At 37.7% G+C, this 21,501-nt stretch overlaps 1 protein-coding gene across 2 annotated transcripts in view; it reads right to left on the bottom strand.

Annotated features, from left to right (window-relative positions):
- NKAIN3 (sodium/potassium transporting ATPase interacting 3) overlaps positions 1-21,501 on the bottom strand; it is a 355,608-nt gene that overhangs the window by 22,984 nt on the left and 311,123 nt on the right. For both annotated transcript variants that reach the window (XM_027638896.1, XM_027638897.1), the window contains exon 5: positions 2,963-3,023. In XM_027638896.1, the coding sequence (XP_027494697.1) occupies positions 2,963-3,023 (61 nt within the window). The remainder of the gene's footprint in view (positions 1-2,962; positions 3,024-21,501) is intronic.

Genomic DNA, 21,501 nt, shown 5'->3' with positions numbered 1-21,501 from the left:
TCATTAGGATGAATGATGGAAGGTATTAACCCCAGTACAGCAGTGTGCCTTTTACATGTCTATTTTGTTTTATCCCTTTTGACCTGCTATCATCTTCCTTCTGCGTATAAGTTAACTACAGTGTGAAACGTAGGTAAGGTGAGCAATAGCTGGAAATAAATGTTTCCTCAAGCATTATTACTGTTCAGAAAAGTGTCCATCAGCCAAAATGTCAGGCTCAAAATCCATTTAAGCACTGCACAGAGGCTAAGCAGGTAGCTTTTATTAATTTTTAAGTCTGCATGATGGGTTTCAGACCCAGAACTCGGGTTAACTTGATGCAGTGAATATTGCAGAGTATATTTAAATAAGGAGGCTTTCACTATCAGATGACTAATTTATTCTGTGAAAACTACTGCAAAATTATTATGGAATAGCTGCATCTACCTAAGAAAAGAATCTGCTGCATCATATTTAAATGTATTAAATTGCTCTTTAGTTATAGTTTCTTGGACTTTTATCCTAATGTAAACACTGTCTACTTTTAAGCTGTTTTGAAGAACCACTGTACTGGCATCTCGAATAGTTTTCTGTTCATCATGTTACGTGAATTTTTCCAGAATAAGTCATGTTCCTCTCAGCTAAAACAAACCATTTTCTCACTGTGCCTTAAACAGACATTTATTTATTTAAAATGTATCTGTGGGATTGCTGTGAAGGGGTTAACATTTGTCTTTAATGTATTTATCTATAAACATAGGGGACTCTAAAGCACAAATGGCACTAAGAAACAAAGGGCTCCTTATTTGCTTTTGATTGGATTCAGGATCTTAAAAGGCAGTAAAAAAAGTAACAAATCAGAAATTACTTCTCTCCAATGGTTGTAAAATCTCTTAGCTGTATCTATTCCACTTTGTTGCTCCTCTTTTTCCTTCCTTTGCACACTGCTCTTACCCCTAACCCAGGTCACCCTCTGCTAACTAAAAAAAACTATTCGCACATGGGTCTACATGATTATAGGTAAAGGTACAAATGAAATGGGAAATTTGCCCATTCCTAACAAAGGACATTGAGCTGAATTACACCATACTTTCCAAGACATGTGGGATGATTTTCACCTGTAACAGAAGACCAAATTACCATTGACAGTTCTGAAAGATAAGTGGAAATTAAATGCAGATCCCTGAGTCCTTCATGGAGAATGGGAACTGGGTTAGTTTTCCTACTGGATCACCTTAGCACTTGATGTGTTTTACTGGTTGATAAATACTTTAGTTGTTCTCCATTCTCAGTGATTTAAATTTCCATTGGTATCATATGGCTTGAAACTCTCAAAAGACAGTGACATGGGCACACCATCAGAGGAAAGTGAATTGGGCCTCATCTCTCCTGAAATAGGTTTTCAAAGTGAACAGGGCCCTTAATTTGACAATAAGTCTCTTGCGAGGCCCTGAATATAAAACACATATGCTCTTCAGCATGTGACTGTAGTTTCCCTGAACATGTATTACCTGATGGGAGTTGTGTCTTTCTTTCACACACGCATAAAACAGGGTGTGTGAAGCACACTATAAAGGGATAAACAAAACCAACAGTAACACAACATACTTGTGTAAAAAGTAAAGAGCCTGTCTTCCCAAGTACAGATGTATTTGTGTTTGCATGTGGGTTTGCTTGTGCACTATTTCCCTTTTAAAGGCACTGTAGTTTGTGCTGTCCTCATCAGTCTGCAGGCCTTCCCTAATGCTTAAGGTAGCCTTCCTGTTCCAGGAATTTAATTAGTAACTGTCTCACAAAGTTTCCAGCTATCTATATGAAGCCCTAGCTACTGTCATGACTCATCACAGCCTTATGGAAAGGAGTTGCCTCTGCATTTCACTGACCAAAGACTCTGTTTATACATCCCAAACTATACAGCCCTTGTGCTGCTGTGCCATCTTCTGCTGATACCCCGTGTTACCAGTTTCTGCCTGTCAGTTTCCAACTTTCCAAAGAAGCATTTCCTAGGCTTTTACACCTCAAGACCTACATTTTATGTTGCTTCTCCAAGTGTTCATATTTCTCCTTTACTAGCAGCCATCTTTGCCCAGGCTCCTTGCACCTCTTCACAGTACACTATGTGCACGATGTCCTTATGACTTCTTCCCAATCAATTTTATCTGAGAATCTCTTCGATTCTTCCTAACTGAAATCTAAACGAAAGTGTTATGATTTGACTCTAATGTCAGTTGCACTATGAAGGAGAACTGAACGTTGTACCATTTGTAGCAATGGAAAAGTGTTTTGTTTACGGTCCTTCACACTGTTTTCAATCAAACAGTCTGCTTTTCTATCACAGACATGAATTACTTGAATTATGTCTTCAGTAAGACTTTCCAGATATTATCAAATGCTTTCCTACAAACTAAATTAATTTTTCCTACTATATTAATTTCACCCACTAGTGCTATGGAACAATATGAGTACATATATAAGAGTTTTATTGATAAAGTCAAGTTAAGAACATGGGCTTAGCATTTTAAATCCAGGGGTTGATCAGGTTTACCTAATTATCGATCAGAGTGATACCACACACTGTAAATGGTTTGATCTGTCATCTCCATTAACTTTACTGATAAGCTGTCATTTAAAGAACAGGCTAAAGGACTTTGGGAGCTTTGATTCAAATTCAAGCATACATACATAAAGACATATATATATATATGTATATGCATGCAATGTGGATCACATAATTTTCATCACTGTGACTGGCTCATACAAGAGGTTCACAAATCTCTATGAGGAAGTTTAGCAAGTGCAATCCTACCTAGATAAGACAGTAGTACCTAAATAAGTATGTCTTTGAGCACGACTGGTTGTGTACATGAATGCCAGTTTCTGCCATTTTTCAAACTTTGTTCTTTGCCTTGGTAGTCAACACAAGACTAAGTCTCACCCCAGGTACTGTGGCTCCAGATATGGAGAGGTGTGTATCAGTACTTACAGCTGTCCTCCTCCTCCATGAAAATACTGATCACGTAACAGGCATACACAAATCCAATCAGCTGTATGAAGGAAGAGGAAAAACAATCATCAGAACACACCGAACTCTTATCAAGCTTTCAGTACAGCAATGTAGAAATACAGCTAAATGCTAAAAATATTTAGTTCCATTTCCTGCATTTGTAAATTTCAGTGCAAATAGTCACAAGTAGCTATATTAAAGAGATTTCCTCCCTTTTGATCATGTTGCATAGCATATACTTTATATATAAATAAATATTTTATATATAAATAAATATTTTATATTTTAAAATATTTCCCCAGTCCCATTGGGGTTAGTATTGACGAATACTACTATTAAGTAATACTGGTGGAAAACACCTGTACCTTGACATTCAGCTATTATTTACGTTTTTTTCTTTGTTCAATACCTCTGTTCTCACATGAGTTTTCCCACATGCATGTGGGCCCTCTGTGCACCTCATATACTTACTAAACAGACAAAATATTTATTAACTGCTACAGAATTCAGTCATAGTAACGCTTCTATGGAATCCACAAGAGATGTCTTTTTGTGTTGCATAAAGTGTCCCAGTGAAGAACTGTTTGGAAAAAGTTTAAATTTATATGTGAGTTATCATGATGTAGCTGAACAGTAAAATTGGTTTATGATTCACTGACATCAGGAAACATTTTATCAGAAGGGCCTATCAGTACTTCACAATAACTATGCAAATAATGCACAGACTCATTTCCCCAAAGGACAATACCAGCCAAACCATGCCATTTTTTTAACAGCTGCACTCACAAAAACATCCTCCTCAACCTGGAATTGTGTCACTTGTGTCACCAAGAGGAAGGGATTAGAATCTTTAGGATGAGGAAATAGAAACTCCACTCATTTGTTATCAATATAGACAAAACGTTTTCTTATAACCACCACCAAAGAAGAAGAAAATCTCACTGGGCAAGTAAACCTATTCAACTGCACTGCCCAGACATGCCCATGCCTGAGAAAATATTGTTTGTGCAGCTTTACACAATTAAAGCTATCTGAAAGCCTTGAAAAGACTCTTCATGAGAGATTTCTACAATAATCCAGAGATTAGTTTTAAGAAAACTCCTTTTTCACTGATCCATTCAAAAAATCTAATTAAAACAGTCCTTCTTGGGATGTCACAGATCAACCATCTGAGAAAGAGGTAATTTAATAATATCTAGACAGGTATAAGCTCATTCAGAACACAGAAATTATTCCAACCTGCTTTCTGGTGTGGCTGCATGAGGAGCTTTACAAGCAGCTCCAAGAGCCTCTCTGCAGACAAAAAGCTTGTCCACACAAGGGAATTCGAGGAAGTTAAGATGAATTAACTAAAGCTGTGAAATCAATGCACATAAGATAAAGTACATTAAATCCCTGTGTGGCCTTTCCCATTCAGAAATAAAGTGGCCCTAGTTCACTGCAGTTTAATCCTTCTCCAAGGGATTAATCTTCCCATGGAGAATTAAGCTACAGTATGCTGAAGCTGAGTTTATTGTGAATGAGAGCTGTCACAGCCCTGTGGTACAGTCCTGTCAGAGCTTCCTCTCTAGGGCATTCATGTCACTGGTGTTTTGGGAAAGTGAGTTTAATCCAACTTTCCTCTTGTTCTGAGCAGACTACAGTATTGGCAGCTTCCTTGACAATTTTTGTGTCCAGTTTACTGGGGTGGTACTGCCATAGCCTCTGTCAGGTGAACACCAATTTGTTATACTGATGCTCTGAGGCAGCTAAATGCAAACCAGCTCTGGAGGAGGCGCTCACTGGAGGTGGCCAGGACCAAGCCATGCCTGAGCTACCCATCCCCACTGTGCCTGGTGTGGGATTGCTGCAGCTGGATGGGACCCACAGACATGGTAGGGCTTGCTGGTTTGCTGCATGTCCACTTTACCTGCTGAAGACTCTGCGTGTGATTAAGAGAAGTCCAGCCACCTGCTATTAATGATAATGGGATCTTGTGGTTCTGCTGCCCAGTACATCCAGGACCAGCGCTGATTTACAGACTCCTTGGCAGATTAAGCACATTTCTTCCCTCAACTTCACAGTTTAGAGCACCTTTCAGGCATGATGACAAAAATAATATGATCTAAAGGCTTCCATGGAATTGAAAGACTAATCACACTTGAGGTGCCACCTGAACGTACTACAGAAACATCAGAACACAGGTTCTGGTGTTCATGATTTTTCATAACAGAATGTCATCTGTTTATTTACAATATTTCCTGTTCACCGTTTGTGTTGTGCAATTTGACTACATAAGTCACATGGGTTTGTTTCTTTTCCCTAAACATAACTGAAATATTTTGAAGAGTAAAATAATGAACATGATAAAAATGACCAGTAGTACAGCTTGTGGGTTTAAGTGTTTGTGAAGGAAGACCCAATATTTAGAATTATTTACTATTTTCCCATCATATATTTTCTCTTGTTATTAGTATTCTGTATTAAGTTAACTGTATTTTTATGAATGTAATTCCTTCTTTATATGTACATGTGCACTCTATATCCATGCATATTATATAAAAAATATCTCTGTGAGAGCTTCTAGTAAACTTCTCACATATCTAATGTGTTGAACAGGTGGATAAAGCACAGCAAGACTTCCACTCTAATGAATAATAAACCATCTGACACAAAGAACAAAAGCAATAGGGAAAACTTGGAGAGGTCTTTCCTTCAAAAGAATGTGGGTCATGACAAGCCTCATTGTTTTAACAGTCCTAACAGCTTACATCTTGCTCTTTCACTAGATCTTCATCTTAAAGTAAAACTTTTCCCACTCTCCTCAATGTTTGAAACACACTTTGCCTACTCTATGAGCTTCTTGCAAAATCAGCAGTCTCTATCTGCTTCTCAAAAATATATTTCTTTATATTTCTCATCATTAGTAAATAAATATTCCTCAGTCACTTAGGAATCACTGCTACCTGTTGTATTTATGGCATATATTTGTTTAAAAGACACCATTTCCCCCATCTGTTTAATTATTAATACCAGGAGAAAAAAAAAAAAAGTACATTCACCTTCTCTCAATGTCATGGTCATGGAGGGGAAAACAAAGATGAAATCTCTAACCATGTCAGGAGATATCATGACCTACCATATTTCAAGAATGTCTTTCTATAGTTTAATGTCAGAATGAATGTTTCTGAAAAAAATAAAGCAACAAGGAGGAAAAAGAGCTCTTTAGCATCATTTGTCAGGTATTGCTGTTCAGAGGTGGACAGCAACATGCGGCATGTAACTAACAAACTAATAATTATAGTTGGGTAACTGATATTTACAGCACAATTAACAGGAAGTGATAAAGTGGGAATATAGCCTTTGATATATGAGACCTGTTTTCAGATCTTTAAAAAAAGTTACAGCCACCACAGTGTGAATATTTTTAAAAATTAATTGATTAAAACCTCTTATTTTTTGTTATTGATGGACTCATTAATAAAGTATTTATTCCAACAAATTACTTTTGCTATCTTGATTAACCCAGCTGTTGTTTAATTAATAGTGTTATGTGAACTCATGAAGCCAGCATGCTAATTGTCAATCTGCAGTGAGCTGACTAACGTGTACTGCCCAGTTTCTTGATATTGGAAATGTTGGCTGTTGGCTTGGCATCAAGTGATAAGACTTAAAAGTGTGTTCCCTGATAACTAAAGAAAATAGGATGCAAATGAGCTGTAAGATACTTAATATGGTCATCTTCAGTTTCCATAATCATTCCAAGGGAACAATGAAGTGGTTGGAACAGGATATCCAAATCATCAAAACTCACTAGCACCTGGAAGAATAAACAGGATCCTCTGGCTTGATCCAGAGAGCAATTTAGGTGCCAAGGTGGATTTGTCTTGATGATATTGAGTTCAAGGCCTTGAAACCTTCTGGGATCCCTACACTGTACAAGACTACCTATCTTGCCTGGAGATCCCAGCCTAGTAAAGTGTCTCAGAAGACGACAGTGTTATTCTGCAGAAAATAGATGGGAAACTGTGGGAAGAGGCTGTTGTCCCATGCCTTCATCCAGCTACACAGTGGTCAGGGTACACATCTTTCTCTGGAGAGAATGAGGAATACAGAAAATACTCAGCTGTTTAATGGAATCACACAGTGGTTGGAAGGGAGCTTAAAGATCATCTGGTTCAACTTTCCTGCCATGGCCAGGAACATCTTTCCCTAGATCAGATTTCTCAAATCTTATCCAAGTTGACCTTGAAAACTTTCAGGAATGGGACATCCACAACTGCTCTAAGCAACCTGTTCCAGTGCCTCACCACCCTCATTGCAAAAAATGTCTTCCTTATGGTTAATCTTGATCTACACTCTTTCAATTTAAAACTGTTACCCTTCGTCCTCTCACTACAGACCATTGTAAAAAGCCTCTCTCCATCTTTCTTATAAGTTCCCTTTATATATTGAAAGGCCACAGTAAAGTTTAAATAGGCCCAATTCCCTCAGCCCTCTGATCATTCTCATGGCCCTCCAGGTGGAGTCTCTTGAGAGTATAGTAGAGGGGGAGAATAACCTCCCTCAATCCACTAGCTACACTTCTTGTGATGTAGCCCAGGGAACAGTTGGCTTTCTGGACTGCAAGTGCACTTTGCAGACTCCTGATAAGTTTCTCATCCACCATGATACCAAAGTTCTCATCAGGGCTCCTTTCAAGCCATTCGTCCCCCAATCTGCACTGATATTACAGATTACCCTGACCCAGGTGCAAGATCTTGCACATGGCGTTGCTGAACTTCGTGAGGTTCATATGGACTCACTCCTTGAGCCTGTCAAGGTCCCTCTGGGTGGCATCTCTTCCCTCAAGCCCCTGAACAGCACCAGTCAGCTTGGTGTCATCAGTAAACCTGCTGAGGGTGCACTCAATACTGGTACTTAAGTAAAGAAGGTATGAAATAGCACTGGTCACAGTATGGACCCCTGAGCAACACCACTCGTTACTGGCTTCCTTTGAGCATTGAGCATAACTCTTTGGACACGGTCATACAGTATTTTCAGAACCACCAGAATTTTCATACCAAACTCCTTATTTCTTCAATGACTAACTGATAAATGTTGCTAGCATTCTCCAAGTCATAGCAAAGGACAGGCTCAGGGTGTGAGAAACAATTGTCACCTAGGCTATAAGTTGGCAGAGACTTCAGTGCGCAGGGCACAAAGGGATTTCTTATTAGTGGAACATAGCTACACTTATATGATGCTATTATAAAGGCTTTTGATACATAATTTATTTTCTGCTGATATCCTTAGGTAGAAATGAAATGTTATTTTTCTCGTGCAGGAAGTATAGTCTCTAGAGGACCTAAATGCTTCAATCTAACTAAAATCTCTAAGCTTAAGCTATGGACATCTGCATGAAACATAAAGGTCCAGTTTAATAGAAGGGAAATTAGATTATATAATTGTCCATCATTAAACTGAAACTATTAAAACATGTAAGAAATTAAAAAACTAACCATTTGAGCAAATATATGCTGCGACATATAATTGCTTTAATAAATGAATATTATTTGAATATATCCTCTTAAAAACAAGAACCAAACCAAGTGTAAAATGTATGTTTACTTGCAAATAATAACAGTTAATGTGGATTAAACTTTCTTTAGAAAAGCAAGGAAAAAATGCAAAATAAAAATAGAAGTGGTGATTTAAATCAAGGCTATTTTCTGCAGGCTGAAATACTTTTTATTAAAATTGATGATTTGGATAATTTTGATTTAAGTCTTTCTGCTTTGCTTTGTCGTCATCAGTTGTGGCCTTTAAAAATACACTCACAGTAGGAGATTAATTTCTTATCTATCAGCTTCATATACTGCAGTTCCACTGGCTCAAAGGAGGTATGGAGTGTATACCAAGTATTTAAGATTACAGGAAGCAGTGCCCTAGGCTATCAGGTTAATCTTCAAAATCAGGTGTACAATAGGTCACTTACAGTTTTAAGCAGCTATGCATAGTTTTGTAGAGATCTCATTAAACAGCATGGAAACATCCAAATAAATGAAAAAAATATACTCCTGGCTCTCAGAGGATGTATGTACCATTGTAGGTAAACTAGATTTGGAAGACTTCTCCAATCAAAATGAAAACTCTGCTTCATGTCCTTCCTTGTACACATCCAGTCCACCCAGACTGTCATCTCACTGAATATGGCTTTTTCTTCACTCTTTTTTTCCTGATGACAGTTGAAGATCATTATTCATCTCTGTGATTCTTCAGAAGTATAACTTGGTGAGCACAATTCCTTTTTTTCTGCAAGATATTTCACTATTACCCAATTTCCCACAAAGACTGAGGGAGTATGAAAGGAGACGAAACTTTTAAAACTGAAAGTTTACGCACAAAAAATGTGTAGGATACAAAGTTTGACAAGGTGTCTTTAAATTTAACTTATGAAATTGAAACTATGTAGCAAGAGTGAATTTACTGAGCAAAAAGGTAAAACCGCATTAAATTACAAAGTATCCTGACTATGACAATCTCCCAACGAGCAGTTTCAGAAGAACTTACAAATACTGAGGACAGGCTGAAACACGAGTAGTTAATCTTAGGTACCTACTCGCCACAAACATTTTTATTGCTCTGCAAAGAAGACTGTAAAGCTCTTTTCTTCCATTAAAGACTAGAAAAGCACTAAAATGGAATGGGAGGTACATAAGGGAAAGAGGATATTATCCTGGCATCTGTGTGTATGCATGATTCAGAAAGACAGAAATATGGCTAAGATTATCAGGCACAAAGACATTGTAACTCTACATATTTTAAGACAATGACAAAGGAACAAAATCAAGAGTAAAAGTAGTATATAGTTGTAGCACAATGATGACTATTTACTAGTGTAGTTATCCAATTACATGACTGTATATAATTATGCACTCTGCTTAATCATATACATTTTATTAGAAACATTGTAAAACTATATCATTATACATATTTTCAAAACTGGATGCAATTTTTTGAATTAAAGAACAGACAGCCTCAAAGGTATGTCCTCATTTTCCTGAACTAAATGATGAAATGCACGATTTTACAGTGGTAGCAGTAGGAGTGTCAGCCTTAAAGTACTTAGAAATCCAAAACCACAAAAGCAGATAAACAGCTAGAAAAAGGTCCAGAAAACATAGCAGGATGAGGTGGTAGCAACATCTGAAGTACACTGTGTTGTCTGATTTTTTTTTCCCTTTCCTTCATCTTCCTAAAATCTATTTGATTTGAGAAGAATAAAATTCAGGCTGTAGAGGCATTGTCTACCAATTTAATCAGCACAGTGCAGAGCTGGTGCCATTTACAGCTGTAGTGGAGAGCTCCTAGAGACTACAACACTGATAGCCCTTAAAATGTGCTAAGGACTCTAAAAGTGGGTGACAGGAGCTTATAGGTACTTTTGCTTTATATTTATCAAGGAGAAACAAGTGAGTAGATACTATAATAAATGTCTATTCTTAAAATGCAAAGAGGTTGCTATTGGCTAATACGATTCCTCTTGAAGGCCATCTAAATAGCACTGGAAGTCCAGCAGCATGCTGGAAAAGACTATACCTGTTAGCTACCATGCTTTTTGAAGTCCTAACCTGTATCTGCTGTTCTCAAATCCTACTTCCCACAGTGCCTCTTTGTCTTTAAATTAAAAATTGTAGTTGACAATCTAATTTTCACAGGCCAATATCAGACACATTGTTGCCTGCACTTGGTCTGGGAATTTATTTCTCCAGCAGCATAAAGACATAATTACCCTCATTACCCCAAAAAGACTTTACCAGTTACAAGGGAGGACTGACGTGTTACATTGCCAAGATTTCACCCACAACATAGTGTGTTCTCTTTCCCCTCTCTCTCTTTAGCTTAGCTATGGGTTATTCTCCCTCCCTTGTTTTTGCTTCCAGGCCTTTAGAAAAAATAAAATGTGTTTTGACATCTGAAAGATGGAGGATTTGGAACAAATTGTGTAATCCAGTCTCCCATATAATTCTGTAGGTCACAGAATTTCACCTACATAGTCAGTATAACGTTAATGTCAGAGTATTCCTCACAGATTAGGTTGGCGTACTGGTGCTCCAAGATGAGTTACATACACAGAAGGGATCTGGGAACCTTTGTCCTCACTCACTTATTTAGAACTAAACCCCAAGCAATAATCCTAATTTATTTGATTATCTATTGTGTGATAGATATCTAAGTGTCCTATTTTAAAGGAAATTAAAGTCTCAATAAGTAAAAACACTGAACGTATTATTTAAACATGACTGGTCAGAACACAGTGTTTTATCTTGAAATATATTAATTACTTGTTAATGATTCAAACGGAAACAGTGAAAGTCAAAAGTGTAAAATAAAGTCAGCCTTGAAAATTTAAGAACAAAACAATGGAAAGTGAAGGGGATGAAGGTGGTAAGAAGAAAGAGGGAGAGAAAGGAGATCTACAAGTAAGACTTTCTCTAGGTCTAGTTTTTCTCCAGAGTGTAAAGAAAATAAAAGTTATGCTAAGAATGCAGTCAAAGTTCTCATATTTAGGTAAATAACTAATTAGCTATTCAGCTAATTAGCTGAATAACAGAGACTGAGAAAATCCTTTACATCTAACTTTACAATAAACAGACAGAAAGATGGTCTACCTTCACTTCTGTAAAAATGACTTTGTGTTACTAGTTTTAATATTTTCTAAATAATCACTTTTATTTGCCTTTACCTTAACTTCTCAGTGCTAAAGATAATTTCAGAGCTACTTGTAGATCACATGATATTTCACATCTTTGGGTATAACAAAGAAATTCAGGCTTGAGGGTGTCTTGTAAGTGTTTCTTCAAGGTACCCATCAGGTAATGACTTCATTTCCAGGAAGCTGCACATACTACTTTGGAAGCTGGTAATGAAATCAGAAGAAAGAATGAAAGAAATGTCTGCCAGTGACTAGAGCCAATGTAAATTTCTTTGGCATGTGACAAAGTACTTGGGAAGATTTTTGAATCCCAAAGAAAGGGATTATGCAAGCAGGGGGTACCAAAGCACACTCCTTTAAGAACAGCAGAATATTGCAAAGCTTGGCCATTTTTTATGCTAATACTCCTTTTAAAATTCTTTCACTGCTTATACTGCAATTATGAAAGATGTCCTTTGTTGATAGAATGCCAAAAGATATTTTTTCCCTCCTTATTAGATCAAAAGGCACATAATCAGAGTATTATTTCCACTTACTTGTGACAATAGACAAAGAGAATGTATTTTAAATTCAATGATGCATTGAAATCTGTAAGAATTACTGATTTTCTACTGTATAATTTCTCTCCCTTCATGCACAATGTAAATAACACATGCATGAAACAATTATATTGCCATGAGGTAGCACCTATTTAAAGACAGACAAACTGTGACATGGAAACAAAAATAACTAGTTCAACATTTCAGTGGATTATGACAGACTGATCCCCATTATTCTCTAATGTCCTTTATAGATACTTCTTAAATACCTTGGTAATAATATCTAAGATTGAGCTCCTCTTAATGCATAAACATGGTTTAAAAATCAAACGAAAAAATTGCAAAGTTTTCACTAGCAACAGTTATGCCACAGCAGTAGGTGAGAGAGGTGATTCTCTTCCTCTACTCTGTTCTCGTGAGACCCCACCTGGAATGCTGTGCCCAGCTCTGGGGCCCCCAACATAAGAGGGACGTGGACGTGCTGGAGCAAGTCCAGAGGAGGCCATGAAGATGATCAGAGCCTCTCCTATGAAGACAGGCTGAGACAGTTGGGGCTGTTCAGCCTGGAGGAGAGAAAGGTCCAGCGAGACTCTACAGCACCTTCCAATACCTGAAGGGAGCTACAAGAAAGATGGAGAAGGACTTTTTACAAGGACAAGAGGCAACGACTTTAAACTGAAAGAGGGTAGGTATAGATTAGATATTAGGAAGACATTATTCACTGTGAGGGTGGTGAAGCACTGGAACAGGTTGCCCAGAGAAGTGGCAAGGAAGCCTTCAAGGCCGGGCTGGATGGGGCTTTGAGCAACTTGTCTAGTGCAAGGTGTCCCTGCCCATGCAGGGGGTGTTGAATTCAATGATCTTTAAAGTCCCTTCCAATCCAAACCATTCTACAATTCTATGGTACCTCAGAGAATAATAGAAAAACAAAAAGCAACCCTCAGATAGACTCAAAGCCATCATATGAATTAATGTGGAAAATGCTATATGAACTAATGAACTGCAAATTAAGAATTTAATCTCTACCCTTATCAGCCTGCTCATATTATTGCCCCTAGTGGAACTTTCTGAGGGGACTTCCAGGAGTGGTTGACATAGAAATGGACCTCAGAAGTAAGCTCCAAAGCCTGAAAGACATGCAGCAGCTTAAACCAAGCACTAATCAAATCACAGGGAAATAAAAGCCTTGAATAATAACCAAGAGCTGGTTAAAATTCATAAGAGTGTAGAAATTCATATAAGGCAACATGAATGAGTGCAGGTTGTCTGAAAACTTCTCTTATAATCTGGTATGCAGGGGGAGATGGAAAAGTAGCGTACGGTATTTCTCTCTGTGGGTATTAATTCCAAATTATTTTTAGCACTCCATAGTTCAAACTTCTTTTTCTATTACTATTTTATTCAATGAATACAAGGAAAATTAATAATTTTGATGTTTTTCTTGGATGTGTGAATATATACTGGAAATTCTCAAAAACTTATCTTCCTTAGAGGACCACAGATCCTGAGTCTGGCTATTCTTGACAAAGAAAGTTTACCTCCACTTTTAAGAATTTAGGAAGAGACAGAACAAGCAAACAGATGATGGCTTTTGATTTCCGAAAACCAGAAATGAAAGAAATAACTTCTATGTCAACCAGACTTTGACACTGTTTTGCCTTTTTGTGTGTTTTGTGTGGCAACAATAGTATATGACAGATAGAAGAGGTGAAGATAAGAAACTTCTTCTTGATCATCACTTTGTTTTTCCTAATGAATTTCCATCTCTCAGAATATTTAGTAAATGAGCTACCCAATGTTTTCACTTGTGCATGAATATGCCATATTTAAACCACAAAGCAAATGACTCAATTTTGAGCCACAGTTGAACTGGAGGGTTTTGTCTTTGGAAGAAATAACACTATAATCAGAAACATGGCTGGATTTATGTGCTTGGCAGGTAACATAGTGGCCTCTTCACTCAGCCATGACATCCAAAAATGTGCAACACAAAGAACTCTACAATAGGAAAGCAGGTCATTTTGAGAACCCCTTTTTTGATAGTTGATTTTCTTTTATGAGTGTCCTTGCCACTGCAGTTCTTTGTGCTTAAGGATAGCATTGTTTAATTCATTCAAGCTGCTACCTGAATGTGCAGATGGAGGTACATAAACACACACACACACACACACACACACACACACACACACATCCTAATAATGCTTTGTGGAGTGACCTGTTGTGAGAAAAAAGACTACCATAAAAGCAGCCGTGTTATCAGTTTGCTCAGGTACTCCCCGTTAAACTGTGTGCTAAAAAGCTTTTGTGCTGGATTCCCACTGGGCAGAAAAGCTATCAAGAATTGCAGTGAAGCTTTGCTTTCTTTCAGTGCCTAATGAATTTACAAAGCTGCTTCTCCAGTTGTATCTGACCCAGTGTGATCTCTTATACCACATCTCCCTGGTGCAGTTTATTTGGTTGTAGTAGATGGTCCCTGTATATATGGTGTGGCTTCATGTCCTATTCACTCCTGTTTCTTACTAACAGCTTTCACTTTACACGTCATCCCACTGCTCCCTTCACCTTCATCTGGGTCTGATTCTGTGACCTGAAGCCCAGAGTGCACCCAAAAGGAGTATTACTTTTCCAAGGTATCTAAGCTCAGCCTATAATCAGGCAGAATGCAAATACACAAGCTACACTGGAGCCATTCTAGAAAGGACTTTTCTGCTACCAGCACAAAACCAGCATAACCATCCCTACATGTCTGGTGATCATGCCCCTGCATGCTGGGTGTATGGAAGATATTTTCTGTTTTTTCCCCGAGTCAAGTGTCAGGATGTTTTAGCATATGAGGGGTAGATTCCGCCGGAGTACCTTAAGGTTACTCCTGTAAAGAAATGCAAATGCAGCAAGAGAGTCTGCACCTGGCAAAAGTAATTGCATAAGGAGCAAAAAGCAGAATTTTCTGCACTGCATCTTAACCAAAGACAGGTTTTAACAGGAAACATGTCTTTGGAATCCCTGACTCTGACTCACCTAGGCTGAGCTTTTGGTTACAGTATGTAGTTTCTTTCAAAAATCTCAGATTTAAAGGAATTTAAGATATAGGTGATGGTGCTTATTTGTATATTGTTCTGGCATGAAGAGAGACTCTGAGTTACATTGTCTCAGGATGATGAAGTCAGACAGAGAAAATGCTAGACCGCTTTTCCTCCTCCTTCTCCTTGCATCCAGAACTGGGATGAATCTTTGCCAAGAAATCTCCCCCTGTACATAAGGGACACCAGGACCTCAGGGATATGTCCTTAGTCTTTGGAAGAAACCTAAGAACATCACCGAAACAGGCAGCTTTGTACATATGGAATATGTTTCTAGGGTTCCTGTGCTGTTGGACTGGCTTTCAAATGCTCTTTCCTTGCTTCCTTTAAGGTACAAGTAAGTTTAAGCCTACTAAACCATGCTGTGCTGCACAGAGTAGCTGAATATATGTCTGGGAGATTAAACTTTATGTCATTCTTTCCCATGCTGATACAATTCCCTCATATTGTGCGCAGAAGTAGAGCTGGCTCATTTATAGGAAAATCAGGTAGGTCTATTTTATTGGCAAGTGTCACAGTTCTTTGAAGTGTTAACTTTTACAAGACAGTTTAAATCAAAAAGAATTATCCTTTTGGGGGATAATTCAGTTGATATAGAACACTTGTACCTCAAAACCACTTGTTTGACCAGATTCCTAACCACAGTTTCTCAATAATTGTATACTGTGATGGAATAAAAAGCGTTTGTCTCTTAATCTTACAGATTAGAATAGAAGTGGACTTCAAATGGAAGGTACCTACAACAATCACCTAGTCCAACTGCCTGACCATTGCACGTCTGACCAAAGGCTAAAGAATATTGTTAAGGGCATTGCCCAAATGCCTCTTACACACTGACAGGCAGAAGGCACTGACCATCTCTCTAGGAAGGTTGTTCCAGTGTAAAGAAATGCTTCTTAATGTCAAGTCTAAACCTCCTCTGGTGCATGTTTGAACCATTCCTATGTGTCCTATCACTGGATGCCAGAACTGGAGAAGAGATCCCACTTAATTTACTCTCTCAGGAAGCTGTAGAAAGCAATGAACCTACTTCTTTCAAAACAAAATGAATGTCCTTAGCTGCTCCTCACAGGATGTGCCTTCTACCCCTCTCACCGTGTTTGTTACCCTCCTCTGGATGCATTCAAGGACATTCACGTCCTTCATAAACTGTGAGGCCCAGGATTGCACACAGTACTTCATGTGAGGCCTTACCAATGCTGAACACAGCAGGGTAATCACCTCTTTTGAGAAGCTGGTGATGCTGTGTTTGATGCACTGCAGGATGGGGCTTGCCCTCTTGGCTGCTAGGGCACACTGCTGACTCATACTGAGCCTGCTGCTGACCGGCACCCCAAAAGGTATAAGGATATATAAACTGTGTATGAATAGATCAGTATTCACAGCGGGGAAGTTATCTGTAGTGCTCTATACAGAATCATGCTCAGCCCTGTGCATTGCAAGAATTCGTGAGTGATTGGGATTTAGGGTGAGGAACTTAAGATTGGTGACAATCCAAATCAAAAGTCCACCGAAAATGTTGTAGATGGATCTCATGGCACTGCGTGACTGGGTGATAAAGTTAGAGCTGAAATTCTATGTCAATAAATGCAAAGTAACACACATAAGGAAAATGAACTGTAACTACACACATACAGTAATAGGCTCTAAATTTGGTATTAGCTCTTGAGAAACTTGTGAATAGTTAATTATAAATATCAGCTCAGTGCTCAGCAGCAGTTAGAAAGGAGAATAAAAGAGTAGAAAAGCAATAGAAAAGAAAGCAGAACAAATCATTATGCCACCATACAAATTCTTTGTGTCCCGTATCCTCAGTGCTGCACATGGTTCTTTCTCCTCGATGACCTGCATACAAATTAGCAGAGAAAAATATAAAATAATACCAGAAGTGTGTAGGAACGAACTCAGAAAGGTCAAGACACAAGATACAACTAAAAAGAGAATAAAGTACAATAAAAAATACTCAGTGGCATACTACTAATAAAGGGCAAGCCTGGATATAAGGTTGGCTGTGTTCAATGGCATCACTTTCAGGGGAAGGACTACAAACTATAGCCTTGAGGTGGTTGAAAAAATCATCTTTTCTCTTTATTCCCTTTTCTGCAGAAAGATTATGTGGGAATGCTAAAGCAATGCCACTGACACTAATGAAGGACTCGGGTGAGAATAAGGAAGAATATATTATTGATAATTTTCATAAAATAGAAAGCTGAAGAAATTCAGATGCACTAGCCCTGGTAAATTCACCTCAAAGCACATAGATGCCTGGCTAAAGGAATCTCAAGCATGTTAGAACATACTTGTAACAATTTGATGAAAATAGGAGAGGCTGAAGATCAGAAAATCAAAGATTGTACCTATCTCTTTACACAAAGACAGGAAAATGGAAGGGAAAGAGAGCACACAGAATTGTATCCCTAGCTTCATTTATTATAAACTTCTTCAAATAAGGAATCAAATTATTAGTGGGTAAATAAACATACAAGTAGAAAGACAAGGTCCTGAGTAATAGCCAATATGAATTTATGAGAAACTGAATCATGTTAAATCAAGTCTGTTCCTTCTTAGGAGAGACAATAGGCTTTTTGGTTAGGGAAGGAGCATCAGGTGTAATATATCCTGATTTTAGTAAGCATTTTGACACTCCTTGACATTCTTATAAGCAAACTATGAAAATATTGCTTACACCAAAGTACTGTTGTATAGATTGAACAACTTGCTTTCAAACTGAACTCAGAAATAGCTACTCATTGTCCTCCATCAAATTAAGAAACAGTAGTTGATGGGGCTCCATAGAATTCCGCCTGGGTCCAGTACTACCCAGTAGTTTCAGTAGTCTCTGGATTATCTGCAGAGATAGGCCTTTCACACTTCCAGATGGAAGCAAATTGTCAGTGGTTCCAGATACCATGACAAAAAAGATTATAATTAAAATAATTTTGACAAACTGAAAAAGCGTCTGAAAAAATATACAGGCCAAGTGCAAATTACTGTACTTAAGTAGGAATAAGGAATAATGAAGTACCTGAAGACAGAATATGGTGACCAGCAGGCTACATAGCTGTTCCACAGAATAATGAATCACATCCAGACTTGTGACTTGAGAATATTTTAGTGTCAGGGAAAAGAAACCAGACATCATATTGGGATGAAATACTGAATTTCAAGGTGAATCAGGAGTGCCCTGGAACACAGCACCAGCATGGCATCGTTTGACAGATTGTATATATTTTGTAGATTTCCCTTCAGCAAAGAGGAGAGCCAATCAGAAGAATTTCCAATGAGAATTATAAGGATGATCAAACTCTGAAAAACGTGACCTGCTTGGAAATTTTATGGTAATAAATTACACAATCCCTTAAAACTTCTGGATCTAGGAGTCTGCATTTACAGTGTATTGTTGGTTCTCATTGTTCATAGAAAGATGAAGTGTGTAGTGGTTTAAGTCTTGTTTTCCCCCAGAGGCTAAAAAATGGTAAAAGGTCTTCTTCAGGCTGCTGCCGCCTAAAACACTTATCAAACAATTTTATTCTAGAAATAATAAGTTGCTGTCAGAGGATAAAAATTTTAACAGAGTTTTTCAAATTCAATTACAACATGAAACAATTAGTAATATCAGAAGACTCAAGGGTTTTACTCATTAGTATTTTCAAGCAGCATGACAGATTATTTTGAGTGTGTCAATAATGATTCATACTTCTTGTTGAGTCCCCATTGTAAGGGAGAATCATAAGACAGTTGAAATTTTTTCAGGCCAATATATGAAAAACATGATTAAAGTTGTTATGAATCTAGACAGGGTATAACCTTGTCTGACAGCTGTAACAAGAGCAGATGAGATGCAAATCAGAATCTGATTGCTTCAGGTTTCATGCTGGCTACTATGTGGGCAAGATTCAATTATTATGAAAGAGGTATGACAACCAGGAAATCTGTCCAAAGCTGAAAACAGAAACAAGTTGTGTGGGAAGGTATTGTTCTCTGATGGTGAAGAGATACTATTCAAGATGGGATATTATTTCCCAATAGGCTAAGCACATCATCAACATCAAATAGTAAACTTCTTCAAGATAAAAAAAAAAGCTAAGTAAATTACTGCTGGACCCTGGGCTGTACATGAGAATAACTCTGCAATTCTTTCTAGGAAGCACTTTTGACACATTGCAAGGCAGAGGTACAGATGCCCACACCTATCCAGAAGGTACAGAGATGCCTAAACACATGCATCTACCACAGATTTAGGAATCATAAAGCACTCTGCCAAGCTTCCAGGTGCCACTCCAAGAGGTTGTTACCTTGTAGGTCTAGCTCCATATCCCCTTACCATACACAGATATCTTAGGCATTCAAAACAGCCAGCAGAAATCTTGGTGGGCTAGGACAACGACAACAAATACTTTCATTTAAAAGGCACAAGATATTTTTCAAACTGGGGAGAACAAAAAAATTGTGCTGAAAAAATAGTAGCATTATACAGAATGAAAATATTTTATAATTACAACATTTCAACACAAAAGCTCCTGAAAGCTGAATCTGTATCAGATTTCTATGACAGATCAAGAGGTTACATCAGCAAAATAACCATTGTTTTATCTTTTTGTCAGAAAAGAAACTGCCATTTTTGCAGTAAACTACAGTGAATGCAATTTCCTTACTGTATTTTGTTAATTTTCTTATTTTGCCTAACTATTTGCCTATGCTATCTGTTTTGTGCCTATGTTGTGTCCTATCTGCATTACAGAAAGTGAATAATCCAGACCAGAACAATTTTCTCTGCTTATTTGTCTGTACAGAAAACTGGGAAATGAGATATTATGATTGGTATTTCTAGTTCCTTTTACTGTTAGTTGTAGCACTATATATCTCCAAAATACTTCCTTAATATGTTTGCTTTCTCTGAAACTTCTTTAAATGAGTTGCACAGAAAAACAATCATTATATTATGGTATATAACAACTATTCCTGCTGTAGTTGAATTCCTACTTGTGGGATACAAGTAATTTCAAGAGAGATTTAATGTGTCTGAACATAATTTTAGGTACCAAGTTACAATCAGAAAGAGACATAAAAAATACTGTCATATAGGCAGTTAGGTAAGCAACTCTTCTACTATGCATTTCCTATATTTTTAATAACATTAGCATAATGTGCCTTTTGTGCCAATCAAGTGCTTTACAGACTAAGTTCCATATATACAAAATATCCTTATTTTTTAAAGTGATGAACCAGCAAGGATAAAGAACATATGAATACAGTATTTTCTCTTAGGTGTGACTGCAGTTTTTTCTTCTACTCAGCTTGGGTAGTTTAACATGACTGATATGCAATAGGCATTAACAGCTAGCTTAGCTTACCTTGCTTCCTAAGGGGTTTTTTTTATGTGCATGATGAAAATTGACAGAAAGGAGAGGTATGGGAAAGAAGAAATACTAAAATATTAAATATTAAGGGAAGGAAGACATATTAAAAGTGAACTAGAAGCTGTGGGGAGGACATACTAAAAGTGAACCAGAGGTTGTGTAGGAAAGAGGACTGGCTAAACCAGAGCAAATTCCTTCCTTATATTTTCTCATTGCTTGCTTGCAGGAGGCCAGCTGAGTTCACAAAGGGCTATGGACATAGCTGTAGATAATCTGCAGTTTAGCAAGGATTTCAGACTAACTGTTTTCTAATGCTTTTGCCTTGCTTATTTTCCTCTTCAAAGGAGGATCTACTGGAAAGTTATTTATTTATTTTGCATTTAGATTTCATTCTTTGGATGTTCTAGTTAGTATCTCCGGATGCAGAGCTCAAGGATACACTCCATCATGGTGCTTAGCAATTTTCTGTCCTCAGCTCTCACAAAGATAACTTGTATTCAGAGCAGTAAGTCAAGATCAGAAAAAGAGAGAACAGTGTTTAAGATTTATTTATCTAGAGCATCCAGCCGTCAAAGCTCAGCTAAATTCAAAGAAAAGCACTTATGGAAAACAATTCCTCTACTTTGAAAAGGCATTTCAATCTAGAAGTAGATCAGTTTGTCAGTCCTTACGAGAGGCAGACCTGTAGCCGCTGGGGACCTTAGTGGGGGACAGCAAATCTCAACTGAATCCAGCTGGACTCCCCTAGAGACTGATTTATTAACAGAAAAATGGATGACTATTGTTCAAAATTGTTTTCACATGATACAGGAAAAACTTTTGTATTCCTAAAAGACTCGGTAGAAGGTTTACAAGGCCTGAC

Source organism: Corapipo altera, unplaced genomic scaffold, assembly GCF_003945725.1.
Source record: "Corapipo altera isolate COAL_440 unplaced genomic scaffold, ASM394572v1 49, whole genome shotgun sequence".
NCBI lineage: Eukaryota > Metazoa > Chordata > Aves > Passeriformes > Pipridae > Corapipo > Corapipo altera.
Note: the sequence above shows the minus strand (reverse complement) of the source record. Positions and strands in the feature narration are given on the sequence as shown.